The sequence below is a fragment of the Oncorhynchus keta genome, chromosome 17 (genome assembly GCF_023373465.1).
Source record: "Oncorhynchus keta strain PuntledgeMale-10-30-2019 chromosome 17, Oket_V2, whole genome shotgun sequence".
Taxonomy (NCBI): Eukaryota; Metazoa; Chordata; class Actinopteri; order Salmoniformes; family Salmonidae; genus Oncorhynchus; species Oncorhynchus keta.
This window is the reverse complement of record NC_068437.1, coordinates 59,921,346-59,938,236: the sequence shown is the minus strand read 5'-3', so window position 1 is coordinate 59,938,236 and position 16,891 is coordinate 59,921,346. Positions and strand designations below refer to the sequence as shown.

Below are 16,891 nucleotides of genomic sequence, written 5' to 3'. Positions count from 1 at the left end.
ATTGGGTGTTACATTTACATTACATTTAAGTCATTTAGCAGACGCTCTTATCCAGAGCGACTTACAAATTGGTGCATACACCTTATGACATCCAGTGGAACAGCCACTTTACAATAGTGCATCTAGATCTTTTAGGGGGGGGGGGTTGAGAAGGATTACTTATCCTATCCTAGGTATTCCTTAAAGAGGTGGGGTTTCAGGTGTCTCCGGAAGGTGGTGATTGACTCCGCTGTCCTGGCGTCGTGAGGGAGTTTGTTCCACCATTGGGGGGCCAGAGCAGCGAACAGTTTTGACTGGGCTGAGCGGGAACTGTACTTCCTCAGTGGTAGGGAGGCGAGCAGGCCAGAGGTGGATGAACGCAGTGCCCTTGTTTGGGTGTAGGGCCTGATCAGAGCCTGGAGGTACTGAGGTGCCGTTCCCCTCACAGCTCCGTAGGCAAGCACCATGGTCTTGTAGCGGATGCGAGCTTCAACTGGAAGCTAGTGGAGAGAGCGGAGGAGCGGGGTGACGTGAGAGAACTTGGGAAGGTTGAACACCAGACGGGCTGCGGCGTTCTGGATGAGTTGTAGGGGTTTAATGGCACAGGCAGGAGCCCAGCCAACAGCGAGTTGCAGTAATCCAGACGGGAGATGACAAGTGCCTGGATTAGGACCTGCGGCGCTTCCTGTGTGAGGCAGGGTCGTACTCTGCGGATGTTGTAGAGCATGAACCTACAGGAACGGGCCACCGCCTTGATGTTAGTTGAGAACGACAGGGTGTTGTCCAGGATCACGCCAAGGTTCTTAGCGCTCTGGGAGGAGGACACAATGGAGTTGTCAACCGTGATGGCGAGATCATGGAACGGGCAGTCCTTCCCCGGGAGGAAGAGGAGCTCCGTCTTGCCGAGGTTCAGCTTGAGGTGGTGATCCGTCATCCACACTGATATGTCTGCCAGACATGCAGAGATGCGATTCGCCACCTGGTCATCAGAAGGGGGAAAGGAGAAGATTAATTGTGTGTCGTCTGCATAGCAATGATAGGAGAGACCATGTGAGGTTATGACAGAGCTATGTGGTCCTTCTGTAGCTCAGTTGGTAGAGCATGGCGCTTGTAACGCCAGGGTAGTGGGTTCGATTCCCGGGACCACCCATATGTAGAATGTATGCACACATGACTGTAAGTCGCTTTGGATAAAAGCGTCTGCTAAATGGCATATATTATTATTATATATTAAGTGACTTGGTGTATAGCGAGAATAGGAGAGGGCCTAGAACAGAGCCCTGGGGGACACCAGTGGTGAGAGCGCGTGGTGAGGAGACAGATTCTCGCCACGCCACCTGGTAGGAGCGACCTGTCAGGTAGGACGCAATCCAAGCGTGGGCCGCGCCGGAGATGCCCAACTCGGAGAGGGTGGAGAGGAGGATCTGATGGTTCACAGTATCGAAGGCAGCCGATAGGTCTAGAAGGATGAGAGCAGAGGAGAGAGAGTTAGCTTTAGCAGTGCGGAGCGCCTCCGTGATGCAGAGAAGAGCAGTCTCAGTTGAATGACTAGTCTTGAAACCTGACTGATTTGGATCAAGAAGGTCATTCTGAGAGAGATAGCGGTAGAGCTGGCCAAGGACGGCACGTTCAAGAGTTTTGGAGAGAAAAGAAAGAAGGGATACTGGTCTGTAGTTGTTGACATCGGAGGGATCGAGTGTAGGTTTTTTTTCAGAAGGGGTGCAACTCTCGCTCTCTTGAAGACGGAAGGGACGTAGCCAGCGGTCAGGGATGAGTTGATGAGCGAGGTGAGGTAAGGGAGAAGGTCTCCGGAAATGGTCTGGAGAAGAGAGGAGGGGATAGGGTCAAGCGGGCAGGTTGTTGGGCGGCCGGCCGTTACAAGACGCGAGATTTCATCTGAGAGAGAGGGGAGAAAGAGGTCAGAGCACAGGGTAGGGCAGTGTGAGCAGAACCAGCGGTGTCGTTTGACTTAGCAAACGAGGATCGGATGTCGTCGACCTTCTTTTCAAAATGGTTGACGAAGTCATCTGCAGAGAGGGAGGAGGGGGGGGGGAGGATTCAGGAGGGAGGAGAAGGTGGCAAAGAGCTTCCTAGGGTTAGAGGCAGATGCTTGGAATTTAGAGTGGTAGAAAGTGGCTTTTGCAGCAGAGACAGAGGAGGAAAATGTAGAGAGGAGGGAGTGAAAGGATGCCAGGTCCGCAGGGAGGCGAGTTTTCCTCCATTTCCGCTCGGCTGCCCGGAGCCCTGTTCTGTGTTAATACATTTTTTTTTAAGTATATATCTTTTTTTGTTATTTGCAAACTCAGGTTCTCTTTATCTAATATTAGGTTTTGGTTGAAGATCCGATAACATTCAGTATCAAAAATATGGGAAAATACTTTATGTACGTCCATTTTATCCATACATCCCAATGTATATACATTCAGACACACACACACACACACACACACACACACACACACACACACACACACACACACACACACACACACACACACACACACACACACACACACACACACATAGACATGCGGGGTACACTCATAAACACACATACTCAGTGGAGAATGTGCGTGTGCGTGTGTGTGTGTGTGTGTGTGTGTGTGTGTGTGTGTGTGTGTGTGTGTGTGTGTGTGTGTGTGTGTGTGTGTGGGTGTGTAGCTCCAGCGTGTGGACCCTGTGAGGTTCTGAGGGAGAAGAGGGAGTCCAAGTGTTGTCCGGAATACGAGTGTGGTATGTACCATATTACTAGAATTCTTTACTAATATATATGGTATATTTGAATACTACACTAGAATACTATAGTAATATACACTGTGTATTAAATCAAATTGAATGTATTGGTCACGTACAGATGTTATTGCGGGTGTAACGAAATGCTTCATACAGTATTATAACACTACACTGCTAGAATACTATACCAATATATACTTTCTTTACAATACTGCACTACTAGAATACTATACTAATATATACTGTATATTATAACACTACACTACTAAATTACTATACCTACAATATATTATAATATTACACCACACCAGATTACTATGCCATGCTGTATACAATACAATACAACAATACATTACCACAGTCAAACTGTTGTCCGGAGTACCAGTGTGGTAACTACAGGGCTTTAGCAGCATGACAGTGAATCCAGCTTAATGTTTCTGGATCCTGGTTGGTAGGAGAGGGAGAAGTTGAACCAGGTGAAGAGCAGGGCCCACCTAGCTTGCCTGGAATTTAGACGCTTGGCAGTGCAGAGATATTCCAGGTTCTTGTGGTCGGCCCACACAATGAACAGATGTTCCGCCCGCTCCAGTCCGTGCCTCCACTCCTCCAACGCCATCTTCATCGCGAGTAGCTCACAATTCCCCACATCGTAGTTCCTCTCCATGGCGTTTAGGAAATGGGAGAAGAAGGCGCAGGGATGTAACTTGAGGTCCAGGGCAGAATGCAGGGACAGGACAGCCCTCACTCAGACATCCGAAGCAGTGGCCTCCACCACGAACTCGCGGGATGGAACAGGATGAACCAAGATGGGAGCTGTGGTGAAACGGTGTCTGGAACTCCCGGTCAGCAGCTGGGGACCACGTGAACAGAACCTTGGAAGTGGTGAGTATAGATGGGGAAGCCAGGGTGCTGTAACCCCAGATAAAGCGGCGATAAAAGTTGGCGAATCACAGGAAATGTTTTAGCTGCACCCTGGACGTAGGCTGGGGCCAATCCACCACCACTCTCACCTTCCCGGGATCCATCTGTACATTCCCTGCAGTGATGATGTTACCCAGGAAGGGGATGGTGAAGCGATAGAATTCGCACTTCTCTGCTATTAGAAACAGCTGGTTCTCCAGGAGGCGTTGGAGAACCTGTCAGACATGGAGCATGTGTTCTTGGGCGGAGCGGGATAAGATGAGGATTTCGTTGAGGTAGTCAAAGTCACAGAGAACATCATTAACCAGAGCCTGGAACACAGTTGGGGCGTTGGTAAGCCCAAATGGCATGACCAGACACTTGTAGTGACCGCTGGCTGTGTTGAAGGCAGTCTTCCACTCGTCCCATTCCCGTATCTGCACCAGTGGGTAGGCGTTCCATAGGTACAGCTTGGAGAACACGGTGTCCCCCTGGAGAGTCTCAAAGTCCGTCGAGATGAGTGGTAGCAGGCAGCTGTTCTTCCCCATAATGTAATTTAGGCCCCGGTAGTCGATGCACGGGCACAGGGTTGGTTGCTTCTTCTCCACAAAGAAGATCCCTGGGGGATGCAGAAGGCGGGGGATGCAGAAGGACGGATGAACCCTGCAGCTAGAGAGTCCTCAATGTAGGTCTCCATTGCCTTGGTCACCGGATCTGACAGAAACTACAGTCATCCCCAGGGCGGAATGGTGCCTGGGAGAAGGTCAATCTCGCAGTCATAGTGTCAGTGAAGTGGAAACGAGGTGACTTTACAGAACACCTCCAGGAGGTCCTGGTACTCCGCGGGAATGGTGGAGTGGTCTGGGGCAACTTCCGAGCCCACAGGAACGTCCCTGGGCAGGCTGTGCTCACTTCAGACAATGTGCGTGGCAGAACGGGCTGCAGACCATAATGGCACCAACAGTCCAGTCTATATTGGGATTGAGTCACTGGAGCCAAGATAATCCCAATACAATGGGAACCTGATTAATCAGCATAAATTGGATTGCCTCGCTGTGGTTCCCTGACACTCATAGGTTTATAGGAGTGGTATTGTGAGTGAACCTGTCTATAGAGCGCCAGTCCAGCGGTCTAATGTCCATGGGAATGGAGAGGGGCTGATTGGGGATGCCCAGCTCGGACACCAGAGTAGCGTCCAAAAAACTCTCATCGGCCCCAGAGTCGAAGAGTACCCAGAGAGATTTCTACTGATTCCCCCACAGCAGGATGGCATGGAAATGGATGCGAGTAAGGGTAGAGGAAAAGTTCTCCATAAGGCCCACCGGAGTACTCGCCCCTTTTAATGAGCCTGGGTTTTAATGGGCAGGTTGCTACGAAATGTTCAATAGCTCTGGGTGTGGGGTCGGCGGAAGCGCTCAGCCGGAGTCAGTCTAGCCCTGCCCAGGTGTCTGGACTCTGAAGGAGTCGGCCTTCGGTGATTCCTGAGAGAACTCGGGTGATGTCGGGTTCATGTAGACTTCAGGGACGGACAAATAGACTTTGGGGGTGTCCGGGATTCTTCGGAGGCAAGGTGGGAATCGAGGGCGAACGAGTGTGAAAGGGCACAGATTCCCTCTCCTTCCTACGTTCTCAAAGCCATCCATCGATTCGGATGGTCAAGGCTATGAGGGAGTCAAGGTCCATGGGCAGCTCCCGGGCTGCAAGCTCATTTATTACCACCTCCGATAATCCGTGAAGAAACATGTCGAACAATGCTTCCAGGTTCCAGGCACTCTCAGCCACCAGCATGCGAAAATCCATTGCATAGTCTGCCACACTACGGGAGTCTTGATGTAGCGGGAGCAGCTTATGAGCAGCCTCTCTCCCAGACAACGGAGAATCAAACACCTTACAAACTTCCGCTTCAAACTCCTCTAGACTAAGAAAGATGGTGGACTGTTGCTCCCACACCATCGTAGCCCAGGCGAGTTCCCTCCCGGACATCAGCGTTATGATGTACACTATCCTCGAGGGGACCGAGGGGAACACAGAAGGCTGCATGGTGAAAATTGAGGGAGCACTGGGAGAGAAAAGCCTGGCAGGTTATAGAATCTCCAGCATAGCGCTCCGGAGGAGGTAAGCGGGGTTCTCGGGACACTGGGGTAGGCTGGGCAATTACGAGTGTGACCCGTTGCCCAGTAGGGAATCCACGGAATTGCTCCAGAAGTGTCGAATGCCTGGTCATGGCATTCTGCCAGGTTATGGAGTCCCCCCCGCCATAAGACAGGAGCAAGGGGAAAAACGCTGGTAGGCTTGATGAACAAAACAAACTGGCAACAGACAAACAGAGAAAACAGGTTTAAATACACAGGAGATAATGAGGGGAGACACTTGGTGGGGGTGGAGACAAGCACAAAGACAGGTGAAACAGATCAGGTTGTGACAGTGGTACGTACTACATTATTAAAATGCTACAACACTATTCTACAGTACCAATATGTACTATAATGCACTATATTGGACTACTATATTGTAGTCTACACTAATACTACTGTAATACTGTACGTGTAGTGTGTGACACTATAATACTGTGTGTGTGTGTGTGTGTGTGTGTGTGTGTGTGTGTGTGTGTGTGTGTGTGTGTGTGTGTGTGTGTGTGTGTGTGTGTGTGTGTGCGTCGGTATTGTTTGTGTGTGTATTGTTTGTTTGTTTACTGTGTTTTTCGTGTACTCTGTGTGTCCTGTGTGTGTATGCGTTTGGGTTGTGTGTGTGTGTGTGTGCGTGTGTGTGTGTGTGTGTGTGTGTGTGTGTGTGTGTGTGTGTGTGTGTGTGTGTGTGTGTGTGTGTGTGTGTGTGTGTGTGTGTGTGTGTGTGTGTGTAGTATGTGACCTGGTTAGTTGCCAGCTGCCGGAGGTTCCTCGCTGTGAAGACGGTCTGACTGTGGTGCTGACTAACCCTGGAGAGTGTCAACCCATTCATCACTGTGGTGAGTAAAACACACACATCCTGAATTATATGATCTCTATTAAGGATGACTATCTGACTATCTGGATATCTGAATATCTGAACAGACATTGATTTTTGTTCACTTGTGTGAGTGATCATTTATGGAAAAAAAATTTTAACAATGAATAAGCTTTGTCTAAATTAAATTAAATGTTCTGTTACACACAAGGATATACTGCACTATGAAATTTGAAAATCTTAATTAAAACAACCATCTTTGAATGTAGCTTTAATGACAGTGTGTTGAGTTACTGCTGCATTTAGCCAGCCTGTTCTGACAAAAGTGTACTTTCCCCCGTCTTCAATTAGTAATTCCAGTGCCCACCAGAGCATGGAGCAGAGTTGAGCAGTTGTAAATCCCGCTCGTTGTGTCCTTTCCAACCACTCTGCTAAAAAGCGCTCCGTGATCACAGGAAAAGAAACTGCCACACCAAAATGTCTCTCTTCTTTAAAATCACAATTGAACCAACACCCATCTATTTTTGTGACTTCCAGGACCTACCATTAGGTTTTGAAGTATTAAAAAAAATATATATATTTTTTACATTGTTAAAAAGTAGAGACTTAGAGCTACAAATGGTATATCATACACTGCATTTTTGAAGAACAATGGGAAAGTAATTATGCTTTGAAAGTTGATAAACTTGTTAACTATCTTTTGAGAAAAGGGCCTTGAATTTTTTGGTATCTCCTGGGGAGCTCTCCTTTGTCTATACCCATTCAGCATTGTTCACACCCTCTTAAACCAGCCCCACCCATTCAGCATTGTTCACACCCTCTTAAACCAGCCCCACCCATTCAGCATTGTTCACACCCTCTTAAACCAGCCCCACCCATTCAGCATTGTTCACACCCTCTTAAACCAGCCCCACCCATTCAGCATTGTTCACACCCTCTTAAACCAGCCCCACCCATTCAGCATTGTTCACACCCTCTTAAACCAGCCCCACCCATTCAGCATTGTTCACACCCTCTTAAACCAGCCCCACCCATTCAGCATTGTTCACACCCTCTTAAACCAGCCCCACCCATTCAGCATTGTTCACACCCTCTTAAACCAGCCCCACCCATTCGGCATTGTTCACACCCTCTTAAACCAGCCCCACCCATTCGGCATTGTTCACACCCTCTTAAACCAGCCCCACCCATTCGGCATTGTTCACACCCTCTTAAACCAGCCTCACCCATCTGTTTAAGGATCCACATGTGAGGTCATGTGCTAAACAGTGAGTAGTGTAGTAAAGACTAAAAGTGGTAGTAGCCTACAATAAGGAACAATTCCAGGTAAACTGTGTCCAGATATAAATATGTTATAAATATTAGATGACTCTTACACAGACACACTTGTCTAAATTGATGGGTCACGTGAAAGAAATGCTACAACCCCCGCCCACATCCAGTGGTGGGAAAGTACTAAATTGTCATTATATGTAAAGATACCTTAATTGAACATGACTGAAGTAAAAGTAAGAGTCACCCAGTAAAATACTACTTAAGTAAGTCCTAAAGTGTTTGGTTTTAAAAATACTTAAGTATCAAAAGTAAATGGAATTGCTAAAATGTACTTCAGTATCAAAAGTGAAAGTTATAATAATTTCAAATTCCTTATATTAAACCAGATGGCCCAATTGAATGTTTTAATTTTTTATTGACAGATAGCCAGGGCCACACTCCAACACTGAGACATAATTTACAAACAAAGCATTTGTGTTTAGTGAGTCTACCAGATGAAGTGCAGTAGGGATGACCGGAGACGTTCTCTTGATAAGTGTGTGAATTGGACAATTTTCTTGTCAAAATGTAACAAGTACTTTTGGGTGTCAGGGAAACTGTATGGAGTAAAAAATAAATAATTTTCTTTCAGGATGTAGTGAAGTAAAAGTAAAAGTTGCCATAAATATAAATAGTAAAGTAATGTACATATACCCCCAGAAATAGTTAAGTAGTACTTTACACCACTGTCCAAATGCCATCACACCAGAACATTACCATACTTTATATACTGTTACACATACACTTATCACACAGTATTTCATACATAAGTTTAGGTCATGCAACCTGAGTTGAAACCTGAGGGAGGTGCACATGTATAGTACATAAACAGATGCATGCACCATATATTTATGTGGTGGACACTTGATATAGTCACATGATATTGTTGTGGTATGTCACATATCAATATAAAGTTTATATATCAATATTTTGCTATGTCTTGCTAAGTGGATGGTCTCTACAGAAGGTGTAAACGGTACAGCCAAATGATTACTTGCATAGTAGCAATATCAGAAATAGATAGTGTCAATATAAATAAAATAATATACAGTAAGTACAATAACAATATCAATATCAGTGATAGACGATGAAGTTATATGCATACAATCAGGGTTAAAGTGGCTGAGCAGCAGGATAAAAAAATAGTAGCAGCAATGCATGGCGTGTGTGTTAGCAGAGAGTCATTTGAATAGAGGCACTGCAGATAGTGCTGATGACTGGTCTGTCCGAACAAATCATGAACAAAGGAATCTAGGGAGCTTGTTTCTGTCCGGCCCTTGACTTTGGTGCAGGGCATGTGATGTTCATAGCCTTTTTATTGAAAACTCCCTCAAAAAGATGAGTTTGTTGAGCTGTGTCCAGTCCAGGTGATGCTTGTACAGGCAGACCATCTATGGGAGGAATGTCAGCATTGCACAGCAGCTGAAACCTGGTCCCGACTGACCCTAACAACATCAGCATCGAAGCTGTAAAACAGGGAATAACAACAACAAAATCAGAATACATTACAACCTGGCACAACATCAATTCACCTCCCAAGTTTAGAGAAGAACAATAACCTCATACAATGCAATGAAAATGATATCCACCTGAAGTGCTGGTACTGCTTGATCTGTGGCAGCGGGCCTGAAGTGCGGAGTCAGGTGTTAATGTCAGCCATAGCTTTCCCCCAGCACCGTATCATCCTGGGGCGGCAGGTAGCCTAGTGTTTAGAGCATTGGACCAGTAACCGAAAGTTTGCCAGATTGAATCCCTTAGTTGACAAGGTAAAAATCAGTCGTTCTGCGCCTGAGCAAGGCAGTTAACCCACTGTTCCTAGGCTGACATTGAAAACAAGAATTTTTTCTTAACTGACTTGCCTAGTTAAATAAAGGTAAAATAAAATAAATCATCCAGTCCAACCAGCTGTGGGGTGTTGACCCCTGTCACAGTGCTGTCCTTCACAATACCAGCAATCTCAGACAAAGGGTTCACTCTGGTATTTTTGAAGCGCTGCTTGATGAGGCCGAAGCACCAGTTGGGGGCAAACTTGGTGTGGCCTGTGATCAGGAAGTGAAGGTCCAGACTGTGGTGGAGCTTGTGCATGGTCCACCAGGTACAGTACCAGAGCACAAACTTGGTGTGAACTGTGATCAGGAAGTGAAGGTCCAGACTGTGGTGGAGCTTGTGCATGGTCCGCCAGGCACAATACCAGAGCACAAACTTGTTCTTGTTTTGGCCACTGCAGTTATCACAAATCACGTCCATACGTGTTTCCCAACTCCGTAGTTGGTGAAGAAATGGTGCATGTAGTTGATGACTGAGCTGCTGCCTTTGCTGGATGACAGGCCTTCATCAATCAAGTAGTTGACTTGTTGTGGTATTCCTTCACAGCAGACATCAAACAAGCCACACTTGCGAGGAGTTAAAAAGTAGATGGGACCTGGCTGCATAGGGTCAGAAGGATAGTAGATGGACCTGGCTACATAGGGTCAGAAGGATAGTAGATGGGACCTGGGTCAGAAGGATAGTAGATGGGACCTGGCTGCATAGGGTCAGAAGGATAGTAGATGGGACCTGGGTCAGAAGGATAGTAGATGGGACCTGGCTGCATAGGGTCAGAAGGATAGTAGATGGGACCTGGCTGCATAGGGTCAGAAGGATAGTAGATGGGACCTGGCTGCATAGGGTCAGAAGGATAGTAGATGGGACCTGGCTGCATAGGGTCAGAAGGATAGTAGATGGGACCTGGCTACATAGGGTCAGAAGGATAGTAGATGGGACCTGGCTACATAGGGTCAGAAGGATAGTAGATGGGACCTGGCTGCATAGGGTCAGAAGGATAGTAGATGGGACCTGGGTCAGAAGGATAGTAGATGGGACCTGGCTGCATAGGGTCAGAAGGATAGTAGATGGACCTGGCTGCATAGGGTCAGAAGGATCGTAGATGGACCTGGCTACATAGGGTCAGAAGGATAGTAGATGGGACCTGGCTACATAGGGTCAGAAGGATAGTAGATGGACCTGGCTGCATAGGGTCAGAAGGATAGTAGATGGACCTGGCTGCATAGGGTCAGAAGGATAGTAGATGGGACCTGGCTACATAGGGTCAGAAGGATAGTAGATGGGACCTGGCTACATAGGGTCAGAAGGATAGTAGATGGGACCTGGCTACATAGGGTCAGAAGGATAGTAGATGGGACCTGGCTACATAGGGTCAGAAGGATAGTAGATGGGACCTGGCTGCATAGGGTCAGAAGGATAGTAGATGGGACCTGGCTACATAGGGTCAGAAGGATAGTAGATGGGACCTGGCTACATAGGGTCAGAAGGATAGTAGATGGGACCTGGCTGCATAGGGTCAGAAGGATAGTAGATGGGACCTGGGTCAGAAGGATAGTAGATGGGACCTGGCTGCATAGGGTCAGAAGGATAGTAGATGGACCTGGCTGCATAGGGTCAGAAGGATCGTAGATGGACCTGGCTACATAGGGTCAGAAGGATAGTAGATGGGACCTGGCTACATAGGGTCAGAAGGATAGTAGATGGACCTGGCTGCATAGGGTCAGAAGGATAGTAGATGGACCTGGCTGCATAGGGTCAGAAGGATAGTAGATGGGACCTGGCTACATAGGGTCAGAAGGATAGTAGATGGGACCTGGCTACATAGGGTCAGAAGGATAGTAGATGGGACCTGGCTACATAGGGTCAGAAGGATAGTAGATGGGACCTGGCTACATAGGGTCAGAAGGATAGTAGATGGGACCTGGCTACATAGGGTCAGAAGGATAGTAGATGGGACCTGGCTACATAGGGTCAGAAGGATAGTAGATGGACCTGGCTACATAGGGTCAGAAGGATAGTAGATGGACCTGGCTACATAGGGTCAGAAGGATAGTAGATGGACCTGGCTGCATAGGGTCAGAAGGATAGTAGATGGACCTGGCTACATAGGGTCAGAAGGATAGTAGATGGACCTGGCTACATAGGGTCAGAAGGATAGTAGATGGGACCTGGCTACATAGGGTCAGAAGGATAGTAGATGGACCTGGCTACATAGGGTCAGAAGGATAGTAGATGGACCTGGCTACATAGGGTCAGAAGGATAGTAGATGGACCTGGCTACATAGGGTCAGAAGGATAGTAGATGGGACCTGGCTACATAGGGTCAGAAGGATAGTAGATGGGACCTGGCTGCATAGGGTCAGAAGGATAGTAGATGGACCTGGCTACATAGGGTCAGAAGGATAGTAGATGGACCTGGCTACATAGGGTCAGAAGGATAGTAGATGGGACCTGGGTCAGAAGGATAATAGATGGACCTGGCTACATAGGGTCAGAAGGATAGTAGATGGACCTGGGTCAGGAGGATAATAGATGGACCTGGCTACATAGGGTCAGAAGGATAGTAGATGGGACCTGGCTACATAGGGTCAGAAGGATAGTAGATGGGACCTGGCTACATAGGGTCAGAAGGATAGTAGATGGACCTGGCTACATAGGGTCAGAAGGATAGTAGATGGACCTGGCTACATTGGGTCAGAAGGATAGTAGATGGGACCTGGGTCAGAAGGATAGTAGATGGACCTGGCTACATAGGGTCAGAAGGATAGTAGATGGACCTGGGTGCATAGGGTCAGAAGGATAGTAGATGGGACCTGGCTGCATAGGGTCAGAAGGATAGTAGATGGACCTGGGTGCATAGGGTCAGAAGGATAGTAGATGGGACCTGGCTACATAGGGTCAGAAGGATAGTAGATGGGACCTGGCTGCATAGGGTCAGAAGGATAGTAGATGGGACCTGGCTACATAGGGTCAGAAGGATAGTAGATGGACCTGGCTACATAGGGTCAGAAGGATAGTAGATGGGACCTGGCTACATAGGGTCAGAAGGATAGTAGATGGGACCTGGCTACATAGGGTCAGAAGGATAGTAGATGGACCTGGCTACATAGGGTCAGAAGGATAGTAGATGGACCTGGCTACATAGGGTCAGAAGGATAGTAGATGGGACCTGGCTACATAGGGTCAGAAGGATAGTAGATGGACCTGGCTACATAGGGTCAGAAGGATAGTAGATGGACCTGGCTACATAGGGTCAGAAGGATAGTAGATGGACCTGGCTACATAGGGTCAGAAGGATAGTAGAGCTCCTGGTCAGTAATAGTTTAGTTTCTTATAGAGCTCCTGGTCAGTAATAGTTTAGTTTCTTATAGAGCTCCTGGTCAGTAATAGTTTAGTTTCTTATAGAGCTCCTGGTCAGTAATAGTTTAGTTTCTTATAGAGCTCCTGGTCAGTAATAGTTTAGTTTCCTATAGAGCCCCTGGTCAGTAATAGTTTAGTTTCCTATAGAGCTCCTGGTCAGTAATAGTTTAGTTTCTTATAGAGCTCCTGGTCAGTAATAGTTTAGTTTCTTATAGAGCTCCTGGTCAGTAATAGTTTAGTTTCTTAAAGAGCTCCTGGTCAGTAATAGTTTAGTTTCTTATAGAGCTCCTGGTCAGTAATAGTTTAGTTTCTTATAGAGCTCCTGGTCAGTAATAGTTTAGTTTCTTATAGAGCTCCTGGTCAGTAATAGTTTAGTTTCCTATAGAGCCCCTGGTCAGTAATAGTTTAGTTTCCTATAGAGCTCCTGGTCAGTAATAGTTTAGTTTCTTATAGAGCTCCTGGTCAGTAATAGTTTAGTTTCTTATAGAGCTCCTGGTCAGTAATAGTTTAGTTTCCTATAGAGCTCCTGGTCAGTAATAGTTTAGTTTCTTAAAGAGCTCCTGGTCAGTAATAGTTTAGTTTCTTATAGAGCTCCTGGTCAGTAATAGTTTAGTTTCTTATAGAGCTCCTGGTCAGTAATAGTTTAGTTTCCTATAGAGCTCCTGGTCAGTAATAGTTTAGTTTCTTAAAGAGCTCCTGGTCAGTAATAGTTTAGTTTCTTATAGAGCTCCTGGTCAGTAATAGTTTAGTTTCTTATAGAGCTCCTGGTCAGTAATAGTTTAGTTTCCTATAGAGCTCCTGGTCAGTAATAGTTTAGTTTCTTAAAGAGCTCCTGGTCAGTAATAGTTTAGTTTCTTATAGAGCTCCTGGTCAGTAATAGTTTAGTTTCTTATAGAGCTCCTGGTCAGTAATAGTTTAGTTTCCTATAGAGCTCCTGGTCAGTAATAGTTTAGTTTCTTATAGAGCTCCTGGTCAGTAATAGTTTAGTTTCTTATAGAGCTCCTGGTCAGTAATAGTTTAGTTTCTTATAGAGCTCCTGGTCAGTAATAGTTTAGTTTCTTATAGAGCTCCTGGTCAGTAATAGTTTAGTTTCTTATAGAGCTCCTGGTCAGTAATAGTTTAGTTTCTTATAGAGCTCCTGGTCAGTAATAGTTTAGTTTCTTATAGAGCTCCTGGTCAGTAATAGTTTAGTTTCTTATAGAGCTCCTGGTCAGTAATAGTTTAGTTTCTTATAGAGCTCCTGGTCAGTAATAGTTTAGTTTCTTATAGAGCTCCTGGTCAGTAATAGTTTAGTTTCTTATAGAGCTCCTGGTCAGTAATAGTTTAGTTTCTTATAGAGCTCCTGGTCAGTAATAGTTTAGTTTCTTATAGAGCTCCTGGTCAGTAATAGTTTAGTTTCTTATAGAGCTCCTGGTCAGTAATAGTTTAGTTTCTTATAGAGCTCCTGGTCAGTAATAGTTTAGTTTCTTATAGAGCTCCTGGTCAGTAATAGTTTAGTTTCTTATAGAGCTCCTGGTCAGTAATAGTTTAGTTTCTTATAGAGCTCCTGGTCAGTAATAGTTTAGTTTCTTATAGAGCTCCTGGTCAGTAATAGTTTAGTTTCTTATAGAGCTCCTGGTCAGTAATAGTTTAGTTTCTTATAGAGCTCCTGGTCAGTAATAGTTTAGTTTCTTATAGAGCTCCTGGTCAGTAATAGTTTAGTTTCTTATAGAGCTCCTGGTCAGTAATAGTTTAGTTTCTTATAGATTTCCTGGTCAGTAATAGTTTAGTTTCTTATAGAGCTCCTGGTCAGTAATAGTTTAGTTTCTTATAGAGCTCCTGGTCAGTAATAGTTTAGTTTCTTATAGAGCTCCTGGTCAGTAATAGTTTAGTGTCTTATAGAGCTCCTGGTCAGTAATAGTTTAGTTTCTTATAGAGCTCCTGGTCAGTAATAGTTTAGTTTCTTATAGAGCTCCTAGTCAGTAATAGTTTAGTTTCTTATAGAGCTCCTGGTCAGTAATAGTTTAGTTTCTTATAGAGCTCCTGGTCAGTAATAGTTTAGTTTCTTATAGAGCTCCTGGTCAGTAATAGTTTAGTTTCCTATAGAGCCCCTGGTCAGTAATAGTTTAGTTTCCTATAGAGCTCCTGGTCAGTAATAGTTTAGTTTCTTATAGAGCTCCTGGTCAGTAATAGTTTAGTTTCTTATAGAGCTCCTGGTCAGTAATAGTTTAGTTTCTTAAAGAGCTCCTGGTCAGTAATAGTTTAGTTTCTTATAGAGCTCCTGGTCAGTAATAGTTTAGTTTCTTATAGAGCTCCTGGTCAGTAATAGTTTAGTTTCTTATAGAGCTCCTGGTCAGTAATAGTTTAGTTTCCTATATAGCCCCTGGTCAGTAATAGTTTAGTTTCCTATAGAGCTCCTGGTCAGTAATAGTTTAGTTTCTTATAGAGCTCCTGGTCAGTAATAGTTTAGTTTCTTATAGAGCTCCTGGTCAGTAATAGTTTAGTTTCCTATAGAGCTCCTGGTCAGTAATAGTTTAGTTTCTTAAAGAGCTCCTGGTCAGTAATAGTTTAGTTTCTTATAGAGCTCCTGGTCAGTAATAGTTTAGTTTCTTATAGAGCTCCTGGTCAGTAATAGTTTAGTTTCCTATAGAGCTCCTGGTCAGTAATAGTTTAGTTTCTTAAAGAGCTCCTGGTCAGTAATAGTTTAGTTTCTTATAGAGCTCCTGGTCAGTAATAGTTTAGTTTCTTATAGAGCTCCTGGTCAGTAATAGTTTAGTTTCCTATAGAGCTCCTGGTCAGTAATAGTTTAGTTTCTTAAAGAGCTCCTGGTCAGTAATAGTTTAGTTTCTTATAGAGCTCCTGGTCAGTAATAGTTTAGTTTCTTATAGAGCTCCTGGTCAGTAATAGTTTAGTTTCCTATAGAGCTCCTGGTCAGTAATAGTTTAGTTTCTTATAGAGCTCCTGGTCAGTAATAGTTTAGTTTCTTATAGAGCTCCTGGTCAGTAATAGTTTAGTTTCTTATAGAGCTCCTGGTCAGTAATAGTTTAGTTTCTTATAGAGCTCCTGGTCAGTAATAGTTTAGTTTCTTATAGAGCTCCTGGTCAGTAATAGTTTAGTTTCTTATAGAGCTCCTGGTCAGTAATAGTTTAGTTTCTTATAGAGCTCCTGGTCAGTAATAGTTTAGTTTCTTATAGAGCTCCTGGTCAGTAATAGTTTAGTTTCTTATAGAGCTCCTGGTCAGTAATAGTTTAGTTTCTTATAGAGCTCCTGGTCAGTAATAGTTTAGTTTCTTATAGAGCTCCTGGTCAGTAATAGTTTAGTTTCTTATAGAGCTCCTGGTCAGTAATAGTTTAGTTTCTTATAGAGCTCCTGGTCAGTAATAGTTTAGTTTCTTATAGAGCTCCTGGTCAGTAATAGTTTAGTTTCTTATAGAGCTCCTGGTCAGTAATAGTTTAGTTTCTTATAGAGCTCCTGGTCAGTAATAGTTTAGTTTCTTATAGAGCTCCTGGTCAGTAATAGTTTAGTTTCTTATAGAGCTCCTGGTCAGTAATAGTTTAGTTTCTTATAGAGCTCCTGGTCAGTAATAGTTTAGTTTCTTATAGAGCTCCTGGTCAGTAATAGTTTAGTTTCTTATAGAGCTCCTGGTCAGTAATAGTTTAGTTTCTTATAGAGCTCCTGGTCAGTAATAGTTTAGTTTCTTATAGAGCTCCTGGTCAGTAATAGTTTAGTTTCTTATAGAGCTCCTGGTCAGTAATAGTTTAGTTTCTTATAGAGCTCCTGGTCAGTAATAGTTTAGTTTCTCAGTTTGTGTCAATGTGAACGGTGTTGTAGAGTGTTTCAAAATGGGTTGTCCATATGT

General features: G+C 44.9%; 1 protein-coding gene across 1 annotated transcript in view; it reads left to right on the top strand.

The window, feature by feature from the left end:
- vwf (von Willebrand factor) overlaps positions 1-16,891 on the top strand; it is a 198,109-nt gene that overhangs the window by 152,033 nt on the left and 29,185 nt on the right. Inside the window, 2 exon segments of the mRNA XM_052466814.1 lie at positions 2,641-2,712; positions 6,473-6,577. Of these exon segments, the coding sequence (XP_052322774.1) occupies positions 2,641-2,712; positions 6,473-6,577 (177 nt within the window).